Source organism: Fundulus heteroclitus, unplaced genomic scaffold (assembly GCF_011125445.2).
Source record: "Fundulus heteroclitus isolate FHET01 unplaced genomic scaffold, MU-UCD_Fhet_4.1 scaffold_52, whole genome shotgun sequence".
Classification (NCBI taxonomy): Eukaryota; Metazoa; Chordata; class Actinopteri; order Cyprinodontiformes; family Fundulidae; genus Fundulus; species Fundulus heteroclitus.
The window spans coordinates 1,734,598-1,753,552 of NW_023396945.1; the positions used below are offsets into that span (position 1 = coordinate 1,734,598).

General features: G+C 43.6%; 1 protein-coding gene across 3 annotated transcripts; it reads right to left on the reverse strand.

Moving 5' to 3' along the window:
- On the reverse strand, positions 1-4,994 carry LOC105929676 (aldo-keto reductase family 1 member D1). 3 transcript variants are annotated; one of them, XM_021319146.2, is made up of 9 exons: positions 4,288-4,994; positions 3,941-4,108; positions 3,671-3,787; positions 3,154-3,231; positions 1,667-1,789; positions 1,288-1,370; positions 1,025-1,190; positions 238-320; positions 1-121 (listed from the first exon to the last, which is right to left on the reverse strand). In XM_021319146.2, exons 1-9 carry the CDS (start codon positions 4,378-4,380, stop codon positions 79-81), a joined length of 954 nt encoding a protein of 317 aa, XP_021174821.2. In that variant the 5' UTR covers positions 4,381-4,994; the 3' UTR covers positions 1-78. The 3 variants fall into 3 exon arrangements, with proteins under 3 accessions (XP_021174821.2, XP_035988407.1, XP_035988408.1); XM_036132514.1 differs by having other exon boundaries at positions 1,288-1,397; positions 4,288-4,988; XM_036132515.1 differs by lacking the exon at positions 4,288-4,994 and having other exon boundaries at positions 1,288-1,397; positions 3,671-3,807; positions 3,941-4,050.
- Between the last annotated feature and the right edge of the window lie 13,961 nt (positions 4,995-18,955).

Consider the following 18,955-nt stretch of genomic DNA (forward strand, 5'->3'; position numbering starts at 1 on the left):
CTCCATTTATTTAGTGTTTTATTTTTGAAAATTTCTACACATGACAAAAATACACAACAAAGGAACATTTCAAAAAGCTTAATATTCGTCATGGAACGGGTACTCTGGATGATCGCTCCACCTGGGTCAGAATCAAGAGAAAGATGGCCTGTATATAAATATTCTTGATTTTCTTTTAACACGTTACACCATAAAACACAACGCCACTGGTCGTTTCCTTTAACACAGCATACATACATCAGGAGCTCAACGAAGCGGATGTTTTTGTTCAGCGCTTCAATGGCCTTCATCTCTTCCTCCGTGAGGGAAAAATCAAATATCTGTAAATGATAATACAAAAGACAAACAAAACTGGATGTGGCTAAGATTGCAGAGATAGGGACTCAAGTCTGTGGTTTGGACTCGAGTTGAACTTCAGTCACATAGAAGAAAAAAAAAACTTCAGAGCCGACTAGACACTAGACTCAACACGGATTTAAGGTCTGGGACTCCAGTCTCGTGACCAGTTGTTGTCTCAGTTAATCAGTGGTTAAAGTGAGCCAATGAGGGCACATCACTGGAGTAAATGGTTTAGTTAATGGTTAAGTTACAATAGTATATTGGTTGGTTGTTATTATAACTTTAAACACACTACGAATGGTCTGTATCTGTAGTGTTTCTCAACAGCACTGAAATGGCCAAGGACAATCTTCAACCACGGCTATGAATGACCAGTTCACGTTAGCTGTAGCTTCACTTATTCCCTCACCACTTTTGTGTCTTTGTTTTGTAATTTGTTGTGTACATCGATTAAAAATTAGGCTTAAGCCTAATGATATGCTCTCATAGTCTACAACAATGCAGTGTCTTAGGCAGAGTAGACAGCATGTATCCAGCGTGAGAAGGTTAATTTCAGTCAGCAGTGAGACTGGATTTTCTTGCCTCAAAAGATTTATGACTTGGACTTAGAATAAATGGTCTGTGAACATCTCTGCTACGACATACGTTAATCATTATTATTCAAACATTATTATATTTTCTTTACCTGAAAGTTATGTTTGATGCGCTCCGGACTGAAGCTCTTTGGAATCACGACCACTCCTCTCTGCACGTTGAAGCGTAGAGCCACCTGAGCACTGCTCTTGTTGTACTTCCTCCCAATGGACACCAGCACCTCATCCTCCAGAAGAGGGGGAGACTTTAAATTCACCCTAAATGAGACATGCATATATATGTCAATATATTTGTTCATATATAAAAATCATAAATGTAATTCTAAAGTGTGCGTATATGCCGAAAATGACGTACCAAGAAGCATCTCTGGAGGAACCGAGAGGGCAATAGCCAACAATCACGATGTCATTCTGACGGCAGTACTCCAGAAGCTTAGGCTGTGTGAAATATGGATGGCATTCAACCTAATGGACAAGTGAGAAGAAATTACATCATTAAACCCGCATCTTTGCCTAAATCAGCTGGGGGACATGTCTATTAAACTCAGCATTCACTTAGTATTTCTGTCTATCTAGATATATGATGGTTGTTATGTGGGTATGTATTTAGGGAAGGAGGTATATAGACTGACGTATATGTGCACACATCTTCACCTGAGGTGTCTATAAAAGCGGAGCTCGCTGTACTGTACGATGTCAGTGTGTGTGTGTGTAGAGAGGAGACTCATAGCGACCTGGTTGGACACTGGTTTGTGTTTGAGGCCGGGTTTCTTCAGCAGCAGCTCCAGCTGCCTTCGGTTGAAGTTGGAGACTCCCAGAGACTTCACCAGACCTGCGTCTTTGCAATCCTCTAAAGCCTGAAGAGAAAACAAAACTCATAACTTTCCATGCCGTAGCACACTGACTGAATTACCAGTCAAAATCTGTTCGGCTAATAAGAAAAAACAAAAGAAAGAAATGATGTGTTCTGTGAAGTTGCCACAATTTAAGTATATTACATTTAAAAATTAAAGGATGTTTAAGCTATATTTGTTAAAAATTTTATTAAAATCAAAGTCATAAGTAAATGTTAAAAAGGTACATATTCATGTTATATACCTATACCAAAAAGACTCAAATCTAGTTGATTATGATAAAATAAGGATATCTACTCCAAACGTCCATCCAGATAATGTTTTGATAGTCCTTTTTATATAGAACCCTAGCAACGAGCGCGATGAGCTGACATAAACAGACATGGCGGCATCCACCAGAGGTACCGCAGAACTATTAGAAAGCCAGATGGTCACCATTGACGCAGCTACTAAATAAGTGCCGACCGAGCTGTAATGCCTCGCGGAAAATCAACGGATCGCCGCGGTCGAAGACCAACCTGACCTACGCCCATTTCAAGTTCCAGTGAGTCCTCCCCTGAGCCTCCTTCCACAAAAATCAAAGAAAATTACAGCTCCTTACATCCTTACAGTGAAGGACAAAGCTTCACTGTAAGGATGTTTTCAATGACGTAAATAAAAGGCTATCATCTTTTCATTACAGTGAACGGCAATTAACCGCATTAGAAAGCCATTTCCCAATAAGTAAATTGTTTATGGCTTGTTGACCAATTTTTCACATGGGCAGTAATGTAACCCTGGTCACATGATGTTGTAATGGTAAATAAACACAGGAACGGCTAGATTTACTAACAACCTGAGGAGAACAAAGCTTAAAAGACAAAAAATAAACACTAAGCCAGCAGGACATGATAATCTTTCAGATAAAACGTATGCAACAGGAGTTAGTTATTGGCGTTTAAATTTATATTTTTCAGCTGAAACTAGTCCATGCTTAGCCCTGGCAGTGTGGAGGATCGGAAAAACTTTGAAAGAAAATGCATAGGCACTATTGTTGTTTTTAATAACCCCTAACCTTAATCCAGGCAACAGGTATGTATTTAGGACAAATTGCACAAATTTGGAAAAAATCTTGAGATCAACTTCACACAGCAACCAGGGCCTTTAAATGTGACCATATCCAGTAAATCTTTTTCTTAATTTAAGGCTTCAGTTTAATATGTGATTGCTGGTTCCAATCTGTAGTTGTGTCAAGTGTGTTTAACTGACCTAAAAAAAATACTTGCAATACCTGATTACAGCGCAGTGTTTACAATTAATACGGCTTAAAAAAACTTTCTATTGGTATTCGGCTGTGTCATCAGACTGCAGTGCAATAAATAACTCACCTCCCATGTTGCACACAGATCCGTGTGGTGGTAGATGTACTTCCCATCCTGATCTTTAGGATAAAACTCTTTTCCAGGCTGAAACGCAATCACAGTTTCACACGTTGCAGTTGATGATAAGTCCTATCCACTCCACGGTGTCATGATCTGGCCACATGGCCTAAACTTTAACCAAAGTTAATCTCAACAGTGATGGAACCTTACATCAATACAGTCATATTCAATAACTTTGAATATTACTGAAAAATCCAATTATACCGGTAATTCGAGTCACTAAGGGAAACTCATTATATAGATTGACAAAGACAGATTATATTTTAAAGCCTCTATTTCTGTTAATTAGGATTTTTTTCCAACTCTAGCTAATAAAAAGACATAATGTAAGATTAGAATACTGCATCAGACCAATAAAAAAAAAAACAAAGAAAGAAACATTTTTCATGCAGATATAAGGCTTAATGAAAAGTATGTTAAATACCGGCTTTAAAATAAGACAGCATGTGTAATCTATTGGCACCTTGAAGGCCATGGGAAGCTCCACAATGTAGAGGTCCACGTAGTCCAGTTGTAGGGCTTTAAGTGTCCTTTCCAGGGCAGGTCTCACCAACTCAGGAGGATGGAAGGTATTCCAGAGCTGGTGGTGACAACACCGTGCTTGTTAGAGCACAGTCAACGGATTTTAAAATAGAAATGAAACATGAGACGACTTAATGTACCAGGTCATTTGTAGAAATTAAGCTATGGCTGCTTAGAGTGGATTGAAATTGGACAAATATAGATTTGTTACCTTGCCACAGTAGAATATGTCCTCTCTTCGGACAGTTCCATCAGCAATCTTCTCTCTAATAGCTTGGCCCACCTCATGCTCATTGAAATACACCAGCGCTCCGTCAAAGTGCCTGTATCCAACGTCTATGGCCAGCTTGACACACTCAAGCGCTGTTCCTTTGGGCGTCTATATGAAAGGTGTTCGTTTTTCAGGTTAGAATCACAGACTGTGCAAACATGGAGGCCCTTTCTAATGAACGGCGTTCCAAAGAATCTTCTTTGTTTGAGAAAGGAATGGTTTGCACGCCGGGTCTATGCAGATAACAAAAAAACAGACAAACTGCAAAATGGGAAGCTTCTACTCACCGTCCGAGGGTCTCCGTAGGTTCCCAATCCCAGAAGTGGCATATGGTTGCCATCACGGAGAGGAATACTGTGGCTCTCTGCAGAAAGATTCATCGGTGCACAAATCTGTATGCAACTGAGCTTTCAACAACCCTGCCCAAAAGATAACAGAGCAACTGTGGACGTTGAACCTGGTTAATATATTATCCAGCAAACTTAAAGTCAGCGGGCCGGCCTCCAACTCAGCCAGTATTTTCGAGACCCTTTTATAGGATGAATGTCAAAGAACAGACCTCTTTGAACTGGTGCAGAATGGACATCAACTGGTCACAGGTCCCCCCCCCTCTGCTTCAAAGTCTTGAGTCAACATCAGCCATCTGTTTGTCAGTTTGAAAGCAAGGGTCAACACATTTTTGTTGTGCTGGATCAGACTGCAGACCGCTTTCTACCTTGTGATGGATTTTGATGAATAGTAGTTGTTGCACCCCTGTTTTAAAAAGTGGGTGCAATATTTGAAAGAAAGGCGTCGGATTCACACTGGTGTAAATAAAGACAGGATACATTACTTTTGCCATGATGTCCCAGCTCCAAATAAACAGCGTTTTTTATTTACTTAAAAAATGGCAGTTAAATTTTTTTTACAAATGGTTCATTGTTTAAAAATGATGTATGGCCCTTTATTCCCGAAAAGCTCCACATGTCTAAGCTTGAAAGGCCCTCTGCCATCACTCTGTCAGGTCTGACGGTTTTTAAAGGCTCTGCATGAATGGAGAACAAAACAGTTATTTCAAGTTATTTCAGGATGGGACATCTCAATCTTCCCAAGAGCTTAGATGAGGAACACCTGGCTGGGAAGTCCTCACTGGTGCCTCCCACAGGAGCGTTTGTAACAACACCCACTTTAGATTTCTGACCAGCCCCGCAAAATTTGTTGAACAGCCCACACACACACACACACACACACACACACACACACACACACACACACACACACACACACACACACACACACACACACACAAAATCTGTCCAGGATTTGTCAAAACCAAGTTGCAAGAACTCCCAAGCCAGCGCTTTCCAACATGTTTGGACATTAATAGAAAAAAAAAAAAAAAAAAAAAACACGGCTACTAATAAACTTTTAAAAGTTCCACCTGGTGTTAATTTAGCATAACCTCACTCCTAATCCATTCCAGGAGCTGGTTAATAGGCGCCACCTGGCGTTCACAAATGGTAACGCTGCAAGGCATGAATTAACAGTGAGCAGCTTTCAGAGGTACTAATCTCACATCAAAAGGCGTTTACTGATCATTGTTCGCTTTAAAAAGTTGTTTTGGTCGCATGTTTTCCTGTCCCCCCCAGCACCAAACACTGTAATAATGTTCATTTTTTTAAGGCAAGTTTAAGCCTAGGTTGGTAACAACTTAGTACTAGAGAGAACTACAGAAAAAAAAAAGGATTATCTTGTGTATCTTGACAAAACTGGGAGAAAAAAAAAGAGTAATCGTCTGTTCATTTTGAGATGATCGGAATCTAGCCAGGTTTGCTGCGAGGAACACCTTATGTCCTTCAACTCTCAGGTTTCGCTCTTTTTGTGTTCTTATAATTTGACTCGGAGCCGGCCTAAGGCAGAAGCGAACTAAGCTGCTGCTTAGGGTCCCCAGTAGGGGCCTCCCATTGATGCCTTATCATAGATCTAAAATTTGTTTTATTGAGAATAACAATACTATTAAATTTGATTTGATGGTTTCAACAGAGATAAATGAAATTGTTATTAGTGTTTTTTGGCATTTAAATATTATATTCCAAGGAATTGCCAAGTTTATTTGGCAAAAGTGTAGTCCTACTTGTTTGATGGTTGTGTTACCATAGCTACAGTCTGATACTACAAGGTGTGTCTTCTCTGTGTGACACAGTTCAGTTTGTTCACAAATCCGTCTCAGCAAATAATAACCAACAAATAATAATAATAATAACAACCATGTGTGTTTTCCTTTTCCTTGATGTGATCAGGTGCCAGATATGCAGGCAGGAGTCTAAACTCACGCACAACATGTTAAAAAGTGCTTGGCTGAGTCTCCAGCAGCACCCACAAGGTTCAGGTGAATTGATGGTCCATATCACCACACGGGGGCGCTCTTGCTCCTAGTTTCATGGTTGAAGAAAACCAGGGATGCCCCAGCGCAGTCCCCGGAGAGCTACTATCCTGCAACTCCATGGCCTTCCTTCTCTAATGCTCCTGAATCAGACGAATGTTTCATTACCCGGCCTCTGCAGGGATTGAACGACTGAATACTGAAGAGGGAAATAAACCATTTGATATAGACGGGCTGCTGGAGTAGGGTGGCATCTGAAAGTATAAAGACTGAGCTGACAATAAATGGACTTACAGGCACTCCTGGACAAAACCTAAATATTGTCTGACCTACTGTTTTTAGCAAATTAAATAATACCAATGACATCATAATATATTTATTTCTCACCTATCAAACTATTTGTGAAGCTCAACAAACTCCTGCAGTTCATTGTCAAACATTATGCATAATGGTGGCCCCAACGCGTGCAGCTCCGTGTGACGACACAGAAGGTGCTGGGTTTCCCATCGACTGTGCTGATTACCTGTGTGTGCTGCCGGTGTGAAGGCCCGCCAACCAGTCACATCCACAAAATCCATGCCATTACATGACACGACGACAGATTTATCAAAAGCTACTACATGCCGGGTTTTGTTCTCATTTTAACATATAACATTTGTGCTGTTCACATCTCAGTGGCTTTTTCTTTACACATCTTGCCGCGTTACAACCACAAACCTCGCAGTATTTTACACATACGTTTTGCGATAGCGCTCACAGAATAAGCATACACCCGAGAAGTAAGAGTCAAAGGATACATGGTCCTGAAAGTGTGTTACAAGCTAAACTCTGAAGCGCGTAGCTTGCATTTATATTCAGGTTCCTGAGTTAAGTGGGTGTTGGTCCAGGGTTGCTGGTTTGATCCCCTGCTCTGACTGTCTCAGTCGTTGTGCTGATGTGTCCTTCATCCACATTATCTGCTGGCGGCCTCGCTTCTGTGAGCCGGCCCCAGGGCAGCTGTGGCCACTGACATAGCTCACCAACGTGAAGGTGTCACTGACTGACTTGACAAAGCGCTAAACAAGTACAAGCCTTATTATTTGTTCAGCCACCTTTCATTGCAATTACAGCAGATTTTTTTTTGTTTGCCCATTCACCCTGCATAGAGTTGATATCAGCTTTATTTAGCCATGATTGTGTGCACAGTGAAGCGATTTGAGAATTTTCCCCCTTGTTCAACGTCTCACTTTAGATGGACGGTCATGTCCTGGAAGCAGTGGCGCCTCCAGAAATATTTCATAGATGGAGCCACTTAAACTCTTGGGGTGGCACTGAAACTAAAAGCTGTAATTTCAAGATTTTATTCTACAATTGTAGTAAAGCTGCATGTAGAAAATTACCGTTTTCTGAATTTTTAATGTTTCTAAGGATCTAATGTGCATAGACCAATAACGGTACAGTTAACGTTTTGAGTTAAACAACATTTCCTTTTTATTGCGTAATTAAATTAGGAATAAGGTGTACATTTCTTAATATATTGAAAAACAAATCAGCTGCTACACAGCAAAAATCAGAGTGTTCAGTGTACTCCATAGGAGTAAAAAGTGTAAAATATATACTCTCAAAATAGAGTTATATTTGAACACCTACAGAGTTCAAATATACTCTTATAACTAGCACTTTTGACACCCTTTTCAGTGTTTTTGAACACCTGCAGTGTAAACCTAGAACCTTTGCAAGCTCATAATTTAACACTTGGAGAGTACAAATGTACTCTAAAGCTGGTACTTTTTTATTTAAGTTTCAATAGTTTAACACCTGCACCTTTAACAACCTAGAACTATCAATGAATGAAAAAAATACTCTGAGTCAGTGTAATGAACTGAGAAAGGGGACCCAGAATTCAGCCAGACCAGCAGAAGTTTCTTTTAAAATAAGGATTTTAATAACAGAAATCAAAAACAGAGACAAAATCCAAAAAAAACCTGTTGTAACAAAAATGGCAGAAAAACAAAACAGTCCAGTTGGGCAGGCAGGGCAGGAACAGACAGAACAGGATGGCTCAGGTTTCTGGAGACAAAGGGGGTCAAAAATCCAAAAGCAAATCATGAACAGAACCTTGCAGGAGGAGACTCACCCATAACTCAACAAGACGACCTGGCACTGATGTCTGGTCTCAACTGTTTATACGGATGAGGAAGCAGGTGGAACCGGTCAGAGATGATTGCAACAGGGGTGGAGTAAGGCAGGTGTGCAGAGTGGGTAATTAGACCAGACATCAGTGCAGAGGATCAAAACAAGAAATAAACCAGAAATCAAAGCTAAAAAGCTGACAGGACAAGTGGACAGAAACCACACCAAACTTACTAACAATATCACACTAAAGTAAAAAACCTAAAACAGAAAATAATGCTAAGACTAGGACAGATGACAAAACAGGATAAACTAACAGTAAATAAAACCCCAGACAGGACACAAACTCAAAGCAAGCAGAGAACCTAAAGCAGGAGAGGAAAATGACTCAAAAATAAAACCAGAACAGAAACCAGAATATTACAGAGCCCCCCCTCAAGGGCGGATTCTAGACGCCCTCCAACGTCTACGGGAGTCCAAAGAAAACAAAACCCTAAGTCAAACCGGGTGGGTGGAGGGGGCTAAAGGCTGGAGGGCCAGAGTCTGAAGAAAAAAAAAAATATCCAACACAAGTCCTAAAACAGAAAACAACCCTCTAAGGGCGAATCCAAAAAACAAACAGAAAACATTTCGAAAACAGTCCAAAGAAACCGGCGTGACAGGTTCTCCGGCGGGCGGCCCCGGCGTGACAGGTTCTCCGGCGGGCGGCCCCGGCGTGACAGGTTCTCCGGCGGGCGGCCCCGGCGTGACAGGTTCTCCGGCGGGCGGCCCCGGCGTGACAGGTTCTCCGGCGGGCGGCCCCGGCGTGACAGGTTCTCCGGCGGGCGGCCCCGGCGTGACAGGTTCTCCGGCGGGCGGCCCCGGCGTGACAGGTTCTCCGGCGGGCGGCCCCGGCGTGACAGGTTTCTCCGGCGGGCGGCCCCGGCGTGACAGGTTCTCCGGCGGGCGGCCCCGGCGTGACAGGTTCTCCGGCGGGCGGCCCCGGCGTGACAGGTTCTCCGGCGGGCGGCCCCGGCGTGACAGGTTCTCCGGCGGGCGGCCCCGGCGTGACAGGTTCTCCGGCGGGCGGCCCCGGCGTGACAGGTTCTCCGGCGGGCAGCCAGGAGGTGGTCGACGGATCAGGAATCTCGGAGGCCGTCGGCGGAGCAGGACCCTCAGAGACCGTTGGCGGGGCCTGGAGAGGGAGAAAGCAGAACCTGGCACTGGACTAAAGGCTAGAGGAGGCGCCCGGCTACAGACTTCGGGCGGCGGTGCCAGGCTAATGGCTGCTAAGGAGGAAGCCTGGCTAATGGCTGCTAAGGAGGAAGCCTGGCTACAGGCGACTGAAGAGGGAGCCTGGCTACAGGCGGCTAAGGTGAGAGCCCCGGGCTACAGGCGGCTGGGTTCCAACGTCGCAGGACGGTGACGGGCCCACCTGGGTTCCAACGTCGCAGGACGGTAGAGGCGGGTCCTCCAGGACCCCCTCTTGGGGTTTGAGCAGAGGCGAAGGCGGTTCCCCCTGGGCCCCCTCATGGGACACACAAACTTGAGGAGGTGAGTCCTTCTTAACACCCTCTCTGGACTTGAGCGGAGGCGGGTCCTCCAGGACCCCCTCTCGGGACTTGAGCGGAGGCGAGTCCTCCAGGACCCCCTCGGGGACAGGTTCAGGTGCCGAGGCGTCGGCCGGACCCTCGGGGACAGTTTCAGGTGCCGAGGCATCGGCCGGACCCTCGGGGACAGACTTGGGTTGGCTGTAGAAGGATCGGAGGGCTGACCTATAATGCCCTCCTTTAGTTTCTGCTCCAGCTCCTCCGAATATTGGGTGAATAGGGCCTCCCTGAGACGCTTAATTATGGGGGCGAAAGTTCTTATTTTTTTCTCCAGGGCCACATACTCCCCCTGGTCACCCGCTGACGGCGGACCTTCCACGTCGCCCGCTGGCGGCAAAACCTCCTGGGTCTCCACATCGCTTGCTGACGGCGGACCCTCAGGGACAGGAGCAGAGGCTTCAACTGCTCGACGACGTCTGTGGCGGCGGGACGGCTGCGGCAATGCGCTTCGCCCTTGGAGGTGGCGTCCTGGACCGTACCCAGGGGGGCAGAGCACTAATCTGGAGCCCTCAAAAGATGCCCCCTGGATCTCAACTCTGCAGGGGACAGGGCTCCGGGATTGCAGCCGGCTCACCTTGAGAAAAAATAAATAAAGCAGGGAAAAAGTAAAAAAAAAAAGAGAAACGTGCTGGTCTGGCGATGGATCCTAAACTTGGCCAGGTCGTACTGTAATGAACTGAGAAAGGGGACCCAGAATTCAGCCAGACCAGCAGAGGTTTCTTTTAAAATAAGGATTTTAATAACAGAAATCAAAAACAGAGACAAAATCCCAAAAAAACCTGTTGTAACAAAAATGGCAGAAAAACAAACAGTGCAGTTGGGCAGGCAGGGCAGGAACAGACAGAACAGGATGGCTCAGGTTTCTGGAGACAAAGGGGGTCAAAAATCCAAAAGCAAATCATGAACAGAACCTTGCAGGAGGAGACTCACCCATAACTCAACAAGACGACCTGGCACTGATGTCTGGTCTCAACTGTTTATACGGATGAGGAAGCAGGTGGAACCGGTCAGAGATGATTGCAACAGGGGTGGAGTAAGGCAGGTGTGCAGAGTGGGTAATTAGACCAGACATCAGTGCAGAGGATCAAAACAAGAAATAAACCAGAAATCAAAGCTAAAAAGCTGACAGGACAAGTGGACAGAAACCACACCAAACTTACTGAGAAACAATATCACACTAAAGTAAAAAAACCTAAAACAGAAAATAAAGCTAAGACTAGGACAGATGACAAAACAGGATAAACTAACAGTAAATAAAACCCCAGACAGGACACAAACTCAAAGCAAGCAGAGAACCTAAAGCAGGAGAGGAAAATGACTCAAAAATAAAACCAGAACAGAAACCAGAATATTACAGTCAGTGCTTTTTATGTCTGTTTTATTTAACAGTTCTTGGATTTTCAAAAACCACAAACTCATACAAACACATGTACAGGAACCACATATTGATAATCTCTATCAAAACCATAAGTAGTTTGCAGATCAAACGGCTTAAAGAAGTGCAATGTATCAATTTTAAGCATGGAAACATTCTGATCATTTCCCTGTGTCACATGAAAGCAGTGAAAATGCTCTGCAAAACAAAGTGTCTGAAAGTCCTCTGTTACCAGAAAATATTCTCGATTAAATGCAATGATGTCTTTTATCTGACTAAATACAGGCAAATCGTCCTCTTTGTCTGTGCAAACTAAAAGGCCTGGACGATACTCAGTTCCAAAACAAGTGATCCAAGAAGTCAGATCAACTTCACAGTCTAAATCAACCTGCAGTTCTTCTGTGTTATGCCATAAGCTGGTTGAATATGCTTATTATTATTATAAATTATAATTTGGTATTATAATTTAAATAATAAATCATTCAACTCAAAATTCCGCTATAACAAATATAGTTCAAATGGTGGTGATGTTAGCTATAAGCTTATAAGTATTTATACCACTAATGCATTAGTTAATTTGCTGTTATGAACTCATTTATGCTGGAATAAATGATCAGGTCGGACTGTTAACTGACGAGGTTTATCCAGCAGGCTGTGAGAACCCCAATGTAACTGCAATTAGAGTTTAAATCCCTATTCCTTATCACCATCCAATGATATTGTCTCTGTATTAATATCAGATGTTAACTCCAAAGGAGGTTAGCTCTGAATTCTGAATACCCAGGCAACTGTGAATTGGACTGAACACAAAACAATGTCTATTCCGCAGTCGTTGGTTTTATTGAACCAAAAGCAATTCCCTGTTACAGTAATTCTCTGATTCAACAACCTTGGAATTCTTACTCATTACTAAAACTAAAACATGCAAAGTATATATATGGAAATAAAGAACAAAACAAAAATAAACAATGGATTAAAATGAGCGGTTAGCAGATCTTAACTTAACTTACAGTTGTTTAACACCGCCCTCAAAACACCGGCATTTGACGTATCAGCATTGACAGACAGAACAGCTTCGGGAATCTCACTGGACGCTTTGATGTCTTACACAAAGCTAGTTCAGCTAAGCTACCTACAGTTAAGATACACGTCACCCTCCCAAGATGGCTGCTACGATGACGTATGAGGGGAGGTCCTAATGACGTAACCACGCTTACGCTGATGGGATAATGCCTCGCTTCGAGAGGGCGCAGCTAACTGGGAGTTTAAACAAACCCGCGACTTGAGCTCGGACAAAGAGATTAACTGATAAGAAGAAGCGAAAAGAGAGAGGGGGGAAACAGGGAAGAAGATGGAAAGAAATGAAGCAGGGACCCACGGCGGGGTTATTGATGAATCACAAATCAACACAGCAAAAATCAATAGACCCCTTGCATCTGACGTCACAGTCACGTGATCGGGGGTGCGCGCCTCCATCTTGGTGGGCAGGCTAGCCTGACAGCCCGTCTACTACATGAGAAAACGGGTGATTTAGAGCATACTTTTAGTTAGTTTATTTATGGGATCTAAACAATGCCTACGACATGTTGCGCTCCCGGTTGCACACAGAGGCATTCCAAATCGTTGGATGTACGTTTCTGTCGTTTACCGAAGGATGAGGAAAGAAGAAAGAATTGGATATTTTCAATGAAAAGAGCGCAGGCAGACACTCCCAATGGACTGGGGGAGCGATCATACTACAACAGAATTTGCAGTCTACACTTCATCTCCGGTAAATACAACTTAATTCTGCTCTAGTCATTGTTCTACTTAAATAGCGGCGGAGGGGAGGTAGCTATCGCTACACGGGCCGGAGAAGCGCCCCGTGTAGCGATAGCTACCTCCCCTCCGCCGCTGTCTGAAGCAGCAACAGCGGCTTCTCCGGCCCGTGTAGCTATCGTTACACGGGCCGGAGAGCCGCCTCCGCCGCCGCGGCTGCTGTCTCCGCCGCCGCCGCTGCGGGTGCTGCTTCAGACAGCGGCGGAGACAGCGGCTTCTCCGGCCCGTGTAGCTGTTGCTGCTTCAGACAGCGGCGGCTCTCCGGCCCGTGTAACGATCGCTACACGGGCCGGAGAGCCGCCGCTGTCTCCGCCGCCGGAGAGCCGCCGCTGTCTGAAGCAGCAGACAGCGGCGGCTCTCCGGCGGCGGAGGCAGCAGACAGCGGCGGCTCTCCGGCGGCGGAGACAGCGGCGGCTCTCCGGCGGCGGAGGCAGCAGACAGCGGCGGCTCTCCGGCGGCGGAGACAGCGGCGGCTCTCCGGCGGCGGAGGCAGCAGACAGCGGCGGAGCCGCTTCCTGCTGCTCCCGACAGCGGCGGCTCTCCGGCCAGTGTAACGATCGCCACCTCCCCTCCGCCCGTTCACGGGCGCTAGTATGTCTGTGTTTACGCTGCAATGTCTCCGACACTCCCACCCATTTTAACAAGACAAAAACACCAAAATAATCCGTAGTGAGTGATGTTTTTTTAACCTACCGGGCGGGTCTTCCTCTGCTTTGTGCTGTTACACAAACATGTCTGAACATCCATCCATTTTCTGACCCGCTTAATCCCTCATGGCGTCGCGGGCGTTGCTGGAGCCTTTTTCCTGATATAAAATAATTGTAGCCGTCCAGTGGTTTCAGGGGCTTTCGTGCTCTCTTGTCCGTACTGGCCTGCCGTGTTTATAAAGCAGCTGTGTCGCGGTACGAAACCCTTGGCCAGCATTTCACAGACTCGCTCCGTCCCTTCAGGCTTTTGCTGTGTGGATCTGGCAATCTGATACCATCAACCATCAACTTACTCTTAAAACGATCTTGTGATACGTTATCTAAAGAAGAAAAATACCTGGAGAACTCGTCATTTCGTCAAATGGCGTGCCAACCAATATGGCCGCCACGCAAGGGGTTCTGGGTAACGGAGTCACGTGGTTGCAAGGGGTCTATTGTAAAATGCATGCACATACAAAGAAAATGTTCAGCAAAATAATTCCAACTTTGTCGTGGAATAAAAGCATTAACCAACACCTACAAAGTTCTAACGCCTGCCCAGGCACTTCTAAACACCCTGTTGGTGAGACAGAAATAAAAGGGGAGACCCCGTTACTTTGAGGTGCCTCGGGGCTGGTCCGGAGCGCTCCGAGTAGTGCGGCTTTCTGGACGCGCCTTGACGAGCGCAGATGTCCGCAGGCTGCAGCGGGACGGGGAAGAAGCTCCTTCGTTTCTTCCTCCGGGTTCACAGTCGCTTTGTTGGCCAGACAAAGCGGGGTCCTCTTCGATCACTGGGAGATACGGCGTCTCTCAGTCTTTTGATCAGAGGGAATTTAAAAGTACTTATTTTAGTCGACCTCCTGTTATGTAAAGCAGGGAATAACCGTTGCGTCGAAAAATCTCGGTCCAGCGAGGAACTCGAACACGTGGGATTGCCCCAACGGAAACAGCTGTGTGTGTCTTCTCGGGTTGGCTAAAGCCAGGGAAGAAGGAAGATTGTCGTGTGTGATCGGGTTTTATAGCCATCACCACAGCAACCTTATCTTGATCGGCGGCCATTTTGCCGTGTTGCGTGATGGGAGTTGGTGGCCATTTTGACCACATGAGTTGGTGGCCATTTTGACCACATTGCATCATGGGTAACGCAGTCCGTTACGTCCCGAATTGATGCCGTTTTTTGTCACGTCTGAACTGGCACAACATCTGCAATCATCTCACCATGTGGCAAGTCAATGAGCTGAACAGTTTTTACTGGCCCACAGTCAATACTTTTAAATGGCATTGATTCCCAATGGTATGCTATCGCCATCTGATGTTTTTGGGCCAATGAATTTGTTATATTTTTGAAATTTTTGATTGTGTTTTTGAAAAACCTATGTTTGGCTTCAAATCTCATTGACCAAACATGTAGAATTGGACCTATTTTTCGAATGACTCTGGGGTAATGAACCATGAAGTGATGTTTAGGGATCATTCTTCGATGTGGGTAAAGCTCTTTGAAAAGTTGGTGATGGTCAACAATGAGATGCTTCAGACATACTGTCATTCCATCAGTAACAACTGGAGAAAATATAATGTTCATAATTTGCAACAGGAGCAACAAGAGTCTATAGTGAGCATTTCCTTCTCGTAAAACATCTCCAAATATCAAGGGCATATTCCGGATTAAGCAAAAAGTTTGAATGGCATTGAGACCAATTCCGTTTCCAGTCTGCTCCAAGTTTATTCTGGTTGGACGATTTTTTCGTTCAACAAAGCCATAATTGTATGAGTATATTCGGTTACAAACATCTGTCTTGGATATGATTTTGTTGTCTGAGAGGTAAGCAAACAGCAACTTCAGATCAAATTGCCCCACTCCTTCCAATATGTCATGCATAATGTCTACAGCATAATTTTCAGAAACATGAAAGTACTGTAGATTATTGAATAAACATTGTCGCTTAACTCCAAATGTGGATGGCAGTGTAGGATCTACCATGAGGTCATTGCAATGCTGATCATGCAGTGCTTTATTACGCAATGTTATTCTTGGATCATCATCACTGAAAACCGTTTGTGAGGTCTGTTTGTCTACTAGACAAAAACGACAAAAATTGTTTGCACTGAATGATTCAACATACCCGAGTAATGTGTGCAATCCCAAACTGTCTCCAGTTACTTGTGCAATTGTTCCGTAAACTGGTTCATCAGAGAAAGGAACTTCAATTCCTGTGCACTCAAGGACTTTCAGATCACGTACGAGGGGCTGTAAGATTAAATCAAATCCATACTTCTTCACATCCTCGGTATGAAAAAGTGCTAAAAGATCAATATTCATAAGAGCGGAGTTTATCTTTGGGGATAGGTTTCGTAAAACAAAGTATATACTTCCAACCTTATGGATACCATGCTTGGATCCGAGTGGATTTGCCATTTCAAAATCATCGTAGAATATCTGTATTTGGAGAGAGTTTGGTTTTTCAGAGAAGAGGGGGTGATCTCTAAAATAGTTACCATCACAGAAGTCTTTGTAAAACCCAGTTTTCTCACAAGGCTGCACAAAATGATCACAGATCTCTTGGTTGGTGAATATAAACTTCAAAGTTTGTAATAGAGGAATATAAACAAATTTGTCTGTTATGGGAACTTGATCATATGTGCCAGTAGTTCGAATCCTTCTAGTGTCGTACCTCACTCCTAGGGCTACCTCAACAGGTTCTACAATACCCCATTTCTCACTGAAATGTTTTTTCCTTTTTGCCTCAGTGTTCAGTTTGCTAAATGGATTTTCAAGGTTGTCAAAATAATCTTCAAACTTTGTTCTGATCTCCTCATCATTAGAGAGTAATTTTACAACATCATCTTTAACATTTGAATGCAATTCCTCTACAAGTTCCTCCATATTTTCAACAACAGTCGTTATGACATTAGTAGCCACACCACAGCTTTGGAGATTTGCAATAAGGGATGCACACATTTCTTGGGTATGTTGCCTGGTCTCATTACAGCTTTGAGAATTCTCTGGTTGCTCTGGAATTAAATTAACCATGGATTCGTCAAATACGTCAACTATGACGGGCTCGTTCTCAACTATGACAGGTTCGTTTTCAACTATGACGGGTTTCTTCTCAAATTGATCTAGACTTTTAGCACTATGTTTATTATGGAGATGTTTTCTAAAGCCTGAAAAAGTCCAAAATCTCTGGTGGCATCCACTCTGGTCACACATCAATTGAAACTTCTTACCAGGATAAAAGGCATGGAAAACTTTGAGATGACGGATCAACACTTGAACGGTAACAAAACTAGACTTGCAAACAAAGCATCTGAACATCTGTTTAGTTAAGGAGCTTAGCTCTTAGATCCTTGACTCTGGGAGTTTCGTGAGAATGACCTACATCAATGTTGTAGATGGTGGTCTGCACAAACGTGTACATGCCATTTAAGGCCTGGTCGTAGGAGATGCCGAAAACATAATGTGCTTTGAAAAGTTCATCAAAGGCTGACAGGGAAGACTTGCCCTTGCAGGGAATGAGATGACCATCCAATGCAATGTAGAACTCGTGGATGTGCTTTCTTGACGTCCCAACTGCCAGGATGTAGGGCTGCCTCTGCTGGTTTGGACCAGAGTGCTCCTGAAGGTTGCGACACGACTGTGAGATAACAATAAACTGAAATTCATCTACGCTGAACAATACATTTTGATGGATAAGACACACTCTGATAGAAACCTTTGATGGCACAGTTAGCTTCTCATGCATATTCAGCATGTTATAAGGCAACCAAGGTTTTTGTACCACGGTCACACAAAGAGAAAGAATTATACAGAGAGGTCATCAATGTTGGTTACCTTATCACATATCCCTGCAAACTCCAATACGTTGGCAAGACAAACAGACAACTAAAAATAAGAATGAACGAGCTCAAGACTGCAGTCAAAAGAGGTTAACCCCACTCTTTATTCGCTATGCACTTCAAGGAGGCAAAACATAAATTATCAGACTTAAAATTCTGTGGAGGTGACATTAAAAAGAAACCGATCAATAATCTGGGGGGTTACACAATTGCCTTTTGACAATGGCTATTACCATGGGAGATCAGGACACACTGACCTTATGAAATTTGACTACATGGTCCACAGCTTCTCGGGTACTGATCTTTACAGCTCCCTTCTTTCCACTTGGAGGTGGTGGCAGTAGGTAGACCAACAGTAGCAGTGAGGCCATGTCACTATCCCAACCTGAGGAGGCAGAAGCACCTGCTTTAAGTATGATATACACCTGAACAAAACCTTTGAAACTACATCAATATTAAAACTCTTTTCAATAACAATACTAGTTCTGCAACTAACAATTTTTTTGATAATCGATTAACCTGTCAATTATTAATCAATTGGTTGGATTAAAAGGCCTGTATTTTATCAGGGAAATTTTATTCTGCACAGTGCTCTCCTTCAAACATTGTGCAAACTGAATCTAATGAAAACGCTAGTAAATTAATCTATGTGGACTATACATTGTGAAAAATATTCTTCGTGGACTATACATTATGAGGTGTGTGGTTGAATGTTCTACAGTAACATATATTACATTTTCTGTATTACAGTAAACAGTATTATTATTCAGTAAATGTATGAGATTTTTAACATTTATATACAATTACATAATCTCATTACAGTTACTGCTCTCATAAAAAAAAAACAATTAGTTTTGTTTCACGTAGAGTTTAAAGATAAATATAAAATCAAACAACATATTTGATCAAAATTAGTGTTTTAGTCAAGGGTCATTGCTGTTCCATTCCGACCACAGTTTGATTGATGCACAGACTTGCGCTCATTCAGTGAAGTTTACCGAAGACTAGATTACTGTCAGGACTTTGCGTAAAATGCTGAGGAAAACACATCTCGAAACACATAAAACATCACACAGTGCAATTTTCCCGCAGCAGCAAATTCTGCGATCTCAGCTCTGTTTTTCAGATGCGTTTTATGCATAGAAATGCGTTTTTCACCATTGTGAAGTAACATCA